The sequence below is a fragment of the Dipteris shenzhenensis genome, chromosome 8 (assembly GCF_047967505.1).
Source record: "Dipteris shenzhenensis isolate YYH24624 ecotype China chromosome 8, Dip_SZ_1.0, whole genome shotgun sequence".
In the NCBI taxonomy this organism is placed as follows: Eukaryota; Viridiplantae; Streptophyta; class Polypodiopsida; order Gleicheniales; family Dipteridaceae; genus Dipteris; species Dipteris shenzhenensis.
In genome coordinates this window covers 29719022-29727075 of record NC_141603.1, presented here as the reverse complement: position 1 = coordinate 29727075, position 8054 = coordinate 29719022, and the positions used below count along the sequence as shown (strand labels likewise).

Here is an 8054-nt window from a genome sequence, read left to right as displayed (position 1 = left end):
TTCATGTACTCCTAAATGGGAAAGATGTCAAATCTAGTAGTGTGTGTCAAGTTGGGACAAAAAAATAGTCAAGGCATCATGATGACATGAAAATTTGGATTCAAAATCAGGCTAGGTCAAGAGTTAGTAATGTCACAAAAATGTCAAGAAATGTCCAAGCTAGTCAATAATCTTCAAAAAATCCCAACTGAAACAAATTGGGAAAAATGTTGAATTAAGGTGGATTCAGTGCCGTTGAATTATTTCAATGTGCATTGAATTAAGGCTAATTCAGTTTTATCAAACGGCCGCTGAATTGGCCTTTATACATGCCACATTTTGAAGGGAGGCCAACCCTATTCTCTTTATACCACTCTCTTTTCTCATTCTTTACAAATGATCTCCAGCCTATTTTGCTCCAAGGCACAATCCTAAATCTACGAACTTGCCACTATTCAGCAAGTGACATTACCAATCAGCAGTGGCATATTGTAAACTAATTGGTTAACATGCCCCCTTCTTGTTCTTGATCCAATCCCATGGATCATGCAAGGGTCTTGGTGGTTGGAGTTTTATCCATGAAGGACAATAGCAATGCCCAACAACGTGCATTTTGACCGGCTCTTTGAGGACAAGAGCTATTCAGCTTCCTAGGGGCACCTCATCAATGAAACCTTAGACCCCAAAACTGAACCTTTCTTTAAATTCCTACTACTGAAGTACATTAGGGTGAAAACAAGTGTAGGTGACATTCCTAGTAAGCATACATTACCAAGGCGGCCTTATCACCCTATGAAGGATACTCCTTTCCATGGGGTCTAGATCAAACTCAAGCCTTTTGTTTGCTTAAGGAATGCATGAGTAAGGGTCCAATTATGCAACCTCCAAGATGGGGGGATGACTTTTATGTGAATCCAAGTGTATCATTGCATTTAGTGGGTGCAATACTCTTGCAAAAGGGAAAGCAAGGACACAAATAGCTGTAAGAGATTACAAAGATATGGTGTTGTAGGCATAAAGTCAACCCTATGGTTGACTAGTAGTACTTGGGTACTATATATACCAAGTACTTGTATTGTTTCATTTGAACATTTCTATTGGAGCTTTCTTGTGTGCACTCTTGCTCACTTGTGTTCACAACCTGTATCCACTTTATTCCTACATTTGGTAATAGAGCGCTTCCGTCTCTAAAGCCCATTCTCGTGCTTGCAAACTCCCGCAAGCTTGGAGCTCCAGTGCGAGTTCCTGGTTCTCACATTCAGCTCTCCAGCTTTTGCTTAAGGTAGCTCCAACAGTCCAGCGGCTGTTTTTTGACCTCTTGAGGTCCGATTTCAACGTTTTTCAAAATTTATGAGCTGCTCGCATATAAACAAATCTATCCCGCACCATTTCAGGTGAATTTGTTTTTTGCTTTTTTCCCCCTGTCCGTACAGTTGCGCGATAGTGCCGCGATTCTGTACGACTTGTCGGAACTTGATTTCAAGCCCGTACGACTTGTTAGAAGGCGATTCAAGCAGACTGGTGATGATACTACACATCCTATTGTGCAGATTGGTAAAATTCCTTTGTCTATGCAGGATGGGAAAAAGAAATACCTGTCTAATGTATTTCATGTCCCGAATATCACCAAGAACCTAGTTTCTGTTGGTCAAACGGTTGAGCAGGGCTTGCAGGTCAGATTTAATCCTCATGGATGCTTTGTTGAGGATATGAAAAATAAAGGTCACTTGATAGCAAAAGCGAAGAAGAAGGGCAGGATGTTTACGTTGGATGCGGACATGCCTGAATTGAGTGCAGCAATGTTTGCACATGGGACCGGTGTTGTTGCAGATATTGATATTTGGCATAAACGCATTGGTCATGTTAATGTACGACTTAAATTAATGCAGGCCCAAAATATTGTTGCAGAATATTGTTGCAGGATTGCCTAAGTTCAAGGTTGCAGAGATGCATAAGGTATGTGAAGCCTATCAATTTGGAAAATAGGCAAGGAAACCATTTCCTAGACATGTTCAAGAGAGTAAGCATTGGAATTAATCCACTCTGATGTGTGGACTACTAAAGCTGCATCTATTGGAGGCTGTCATTATTTTGTCACTTTTATTGATGACTACAGTAGAAAAGTTTGGGTGTATTTTATGAAAAAGAAAAGTGAAGTGTTTGGGCATTTCAAAGCTTTTAAAGCTATGGTTGAAAAAGAAGCAGGCTTGCAAATAAAATGCCTAAGGTCAGATGGAGGGGAAGAGTACCTCTCAAATGAGTTTGCAAGGTTCCTATAGGAGCATGGCATAAAGTAGCAATATTCATGTAGTTATACCCCATAGCAAAATGGACTTGCAAAAAGGAAAAACAGGCATATTGGAGAGGTATCTCGTGCCATGCTTAATGAAAAAGACCTGCCAGATTATTATTGGGCTGAAGTAGTTGCTACAGCAGTCTACATAATGAACAGGATTCCCACTGCAGCAATACATGGCATGACGCTAGAGGAGATGTATACTGGTAGGAAACTAGATATTTCTCATTTGAAAGCTTTTGGTTGCATTGCCTATGTTCATGTGCCAGATGAGTTGAGATCCAAGTTGGATCCAAAAGCTGAGAAGTGCATCTTTATTGGTTCTTCTCTGCAGTAGAAAGGGTATAGATGCTATAACCCTTCTACTCGTAAGTTTACAGTGAGTAGAGATGTTGTTTTTGATGAGATGAGCAGCTGGTATAAACTAGTAAATGTGATTGATGATGTAGATGCACAAAATGGTAATGCTGTGGGCCACACACAAATATTTTGTGTCAGTGTCTGGGCCAGTAGTCCCTGCTATAGCCCTTAACACGAGATGCTGGTCGGGTGGTGTGAACTGAGGCTAAGGGTGGGTTCACACTGTGTCTGGACATGGAGGAAGAAAATGGAGAGGAGGATAGCTGCCCACGGGAGATGTGGTTCACACCACCCGATGGTCATGATATAATGAAAGGCTACAATGTTATTACACTAAAAGATGATTGGATGAATGGTTAAAGGAATCTTGTAGGTCCAAAATGGCAGACGAGCGAGTGGATTTCCCACCCTTTTCTTGTCTTTGGCCAAGGAACTGGGCGGCCTACTGCAGTCGGACACGATTTCTTTTCCTCCACACGTTGGGGCCCCATCTCACCTATTGGTCCAAGTAGGTTCGGGCGCCATCTCACCTATTGGTCCAAGCAGGATGAGGGACGTGTCCTCGACTTTTTCTCGATGGTGTGAAAGCCGAAGGAGAAGGACGAAAAGGGCTGGCCAGCACTTAGAAAATATCGACCAAGGAGTACAAAACTTTCTCTCAAAGACCCTTTGGTCTTTTGAAGTCCTTGCTCCTTCTCCTTTGGAATGCACATCAAGCTATGAATTCCTATCATCCCTCCCAATTTCTTCTACTAGTTTTTTTTCTGGCTTTATTTTTGAACTTCATTCCCTTCTCCTCTCCCCTCCGTCTCTCATCCGCCGGAGAATTCAAAATCCTTCAGGTACTCTTCACAATTGCCTTCCATCACCCCCAAATTCCATGGAATTGCCCACCCCTTACTCACCCATCACACAATTTTGTAGGTCGCTGATATGCATTATGCTAATGGTGCCTCCACTGCTTGCGAAGATGTGCTACCCTCTCAATTTTCTGCGTGCTCTGACCTCAACACTACTGCGTTTTTGAATCGGATGATAGCCGCAGAGCAGCCGGATTTGATTGTGTTTACTGGTATCCTCTTCCCTCATCCCAAAACTCTCTGCGATTTTTGCTTTGGAAGCCGCATTTTCCAAAAGCCTCACTTTATGCTGCCGTCTCCGTCAGGTGACAACATTTTCGGGTCAGATTGTGCTGATTCCGCCGCATCCCAGGTAGCAGCTTTTGCTCCTGCAGTGAATGCTAAGATTCCTTGGGCTGCAGTTCTGGGAAACCATGATCAAGAAGGAGACCTGGATCGTCAGCAGCTTATGCAGCACATTGTCAAGATTGAATACACAGTAACACAGATAAATCCTAATCTAGGTTGTGATAGTAAGATCGATGGATTTGGAAACTATAATCTAGAAGTCGGTGGTGTTCTTGGATCAGAACTCGCGAATAAGAGCGTTCTTAATCTATACTTCCTGGATAGTGGAGATTATTCCACAGTTCCGAGCATAAGTGGCTATGGTTGGATAAAAGCGTCTCAACAAGTATGGTTCTCGCAAACTTCTGCGCAATTGCAGGTAACGAAGCCTTTCCCACTAATTCGATGTACGATACAGGTTAGCTCAAAGGTGAGTCCACAAGGTCGACTTCAGGCGCATGAACTCAATAAAAGCTATCTGCTTCTTTGTCCCTGTTTCTGCAGAGTTATCTTTTCACTGCAGACAAAGGTCCTCTGTTGCTTGTCTAGGTCTCGTGTTGGTGTCTCATGGTGGCATAAGAGAAGTTGTCTTGGAAGCCGCACCTTCTTTCTAGATTTTTGGGCGAGACTCCGTTTAGGCAGCTGTCCAGCCAGGAAATTGCTTGACTGACTAAGAAACAAAATATATATATTCATGATGGCAATTTTGGATTTTCTGAGGGTGTAAAGGTTGCTTGTTGTTTGTCAATAGTTGAAGCATGATTTATTGACTGTACAAACTTCCCGAAGGACTACAGCACAGGATAACCAGGATCAGCTCGGTTTTATGATATAACCAGGGAAGAGAGAGAGAGAGAGAGAGAGAGAGAGAGAAAGAGAGAGAGAGATTGTCTGAGTTGTTCTGCTGGATACAGGCTGTTTATAAAAGTGAGCCAGCCGCACAAAACGAGTCAGCTCCAGGGCTGGTCTATTTCCACATTCCTCTCCCGGAATTCAGCTCATTTGATGCATCTAACATGACCGGTATTAAGCAGGAGAGCATAAGTTCAGCAGAAATAAATTCAGGATTCTTTGCAACAATGGTTGAGGCTGGAGACGTGAAAGCTGCATTTGTTGGCCACGATCACATCAACGACTTCTGTGGAGCACTAAAGGAAGTTAGTCTTTGTTACGCGGGGGGTTTTGGGTACCATGCTTATGGTTTGGCTGGATGGCCAAGAAGAACCAGAGTATTGCTTGCATCATTGGGAAAAGATAACAAGGGAGGTTGGGTTGGTGTCAATCAGATCAGCACTTGGAAACGCTTGGATGATGCTCCTCTCTCTACTGTAGATAAACAGATACTGTGGACCTCTTCTCTTATCAGCAATGAGGAAACTTAAAAGACTCGGATAAGCAGGTACCGGGGAGACTTTATACTTGAATCCTTCTCTTGTAAAACAGCCCAGCAGAATCCTCGAATAAAACAGGTACTAGGGAGACTTTAGCCTTAAATCCTTCTCTTATAAAACAGGCCAGCAGAATCCTAGAGTATCTCCAGGGAAGATGACAAAAGAAGGTATGCATATCGGATGTAAACTATACATCCCAGGATAAACAGGCTAAGCTAATTGGAGCAGCACTGTAAATGGTTTTATTCGAGAGGGTCTACTCTTGTATGTACCCTAGACATCTCAGAATAAACACTCTAAATGGTTTAATTCGAGAGGGTCTACTCTCATCTGTACCCTAGACCTCTCAGGGTAAACAGTTGCTGCTCTAGATGAAGTAGTTTAATGCCTGGCACATGTACAAAGCAAAGGCTGAACTTACGAGCAATTTGATATGGCTTGTTGAAGATCCATGTAGGCAGTGAGGACTCATTATGAAGCATGCCATCCAATTTATCTTTTGATTCATCTACAAATGCTGATATATTTCCTTCTTGTGCATGGAGAAAAGAGTACATGTATTCTATAAAGAATTCTAGTTCTTCAGCTAGAACAAAAAATTGATTAAAAGAGTAGAAGTTTCATGGAGATATTTTCCAAATGTCAAAGCAAATTTTATGGTATCTAGGGGTGCACCCATATCCGAATTCTTGAAGAGATGTTTGTATCATATACAAATCTTGCTCTATCCAAGTACTTCCACTTGCATCGTTTATATATACATGCACTCATGCCTGACTTGCAAGAATCATCTAAATGCTTGCACATCCATGTTGATGGAGAAAGAGAATCGTTTTTATAGCAATAATAAGACAAAGAGACAACAACATAAATCTGACTATGAAAGCTAAGTACAGAACGGCTTACAATTCTCCATGACGAAGGAAGACACTTCTTGTGCACTTACAAAGGCCCACATGCTCACCGTTTGGAGTAAAGCCAAGATGGCTTTCCTTACCAGCCTTTGCTTTTCCCAGATCACATCTTTATCACTTCGTTTTCTACTTAAGTTCTCTTCCTATTCTTTTTCTATTCTTTTATCCCTCGTTCTTGTCTTTTAATATCTTCTTTTTTCTTGTCTTGTCTCTCAATGCATCAATATCATCACTACATAATCACTCATAGACTCATTATTGTATGCACACTTTCACAAATATTTCTCCCTACAATTTTAGTTTAACTTCAACCACTCATGGAGATGTCTTAACATTCCCCCAAGAAAAGTTTATATGAGTGTTGAACTCTTGTTTGATAGCGTAGACTCTTTGCTCTTCTCATTTTGTTGATGTGCAATTTTTTGCTTGTACTTTGTTGTTGATGTGGAGCTTTGTTGACCTTTGTTGTTAATGTTGATCTTCCTTGATGCTGAACTTTGTTCTTAATATTGAATTTTGTTGATATTGAACTTTGTTGACCACTTGCTAATGTTGATCTTTTCTTTCATTCTAGCTCCTTGCATGTTACTTAACTTGTGTCTATCTTTGTATGACTTGACTGTTCATTGTTGAATTTTCATTCTCCTCAATGGAATTTTTAGAGGCTACTTGTATCTTACATCCATATAACTTTTTGTAATGTGCAAGAGCTTTCATAAGTCTTGCATGGACATCTATAGCTTTGTCTCTCTCTTGTCTAATCCTCACAAGCTCTTTCTTTTATATGTGACAGACGAAAAAATCTCATAGAAGCAAGTAATATCACCATAAATTATATGTAATCTTCTTTACATCACATGTAGTAGCATACAGCCACCCATATCATTTGAACATGTATACTTGTCTTCTCATGCCAAACTAACCTAGCATATCATTGTAATTAGAACTTGTGTCCCATACCTAGAAAATCAAACTTTGGTACTCCAATCAACAGAGGGGGTTCGATAGAAAATCGAACTTTGGTACTCCAATCAATAGAGGGGGTTCAATAGATTGCGATTGAATCTATTGGAAGTTTTGATTTTTTAACAATCACATTCTTTGAAGAAGCACTGATAGACCGATGCGGCAAGATTGCACTTAAATCTTGAAAAATACACCCTAGTTATTGTTGTCATGTATATAAAGGGGGGGGGGGGGGGAGATCTAGTGATGCATCTTTCCACATGAGAGTAATTGTCATGGCCAAAGCACATCTGTCAAAGTCAAGAAAATATTGAGTGTGGGGTTATCATGGAGTAGAATATAGGAAAATTTCATTATGCATTGCAAAAAGGTGTGATGTATGCCAACACGTCGGGAGGTCAAATTTCCAAGGTTAGATGCCACTAAAGACCCCATGCATGGAAACCCTTATAAAAATGGGTGTTAGAGTTTATTCATCTGTGCAAAGCCCCAAGCGATCCAAGAGGCAATAAGTACATAGTAGTGACAATATATTATGTCACCAAATGGGATGAAGAAAAAACCTTGCAGTATAACACAACACAAAGCATAGAAAGTTCTTTATATGAAAACATCTTATGTAGATTCAAGTGCCCAATTGAGATCGTGTTGGATGAAGGAGGTCATCAACTCCATGGTGAAATCATGATGAAACACTTCCTTATTCAACATAAGAGATTGATGACCTACTACCCGAGAGCGAATGAATAAAGTGCTAAAAACCATCCTTCACACAAAAGTATGAATGAAGACAGAAATGATTGGGACCCCAAACTCTAAGATACATTTTGGTCCTATCACATGGTGTTCAAGGTCACTACAAAGAACACTCCATTGTAGTTGGAATTTGGCCTAAGGCATTCATATTGGTCGAGTTTCTTGTGCCTATCTTAAGGGTAGAAGTCTAGCATATGAATGGACT

At 40.8% G+C, this 8054-nt stretch overlaps 1 protein-coding gene across 1 annotated transcript; it reads left to right on the top strand.

Annotated features, from left to right (window-relative positions):
- Positions 1 to 3227: 3227 nt before the first annotated feature.
- Positions 3228 to 5880, top strand: PAP29 (purple acid phosphatase 29). The gene is made up of 4 exons (XM_087377964.1): positions 3228 to 3477; positions 3560 to 3707; positions 3801 to 4201; positions 4737 to 5880. Exons 1-4 carry the CDS (start codon positions 3355 to 3357, stop codon positions 5202 to 5204), a joined length of 1140 nt encoding a protein of 379 aa, XP_087234090.1. The 5' UTR covers positions 3228 to 3354; the 3' UTR covers positions 5205 to 5880.
- Positions 5881 to 8054: the final 2174 nt, after the last annotated feature.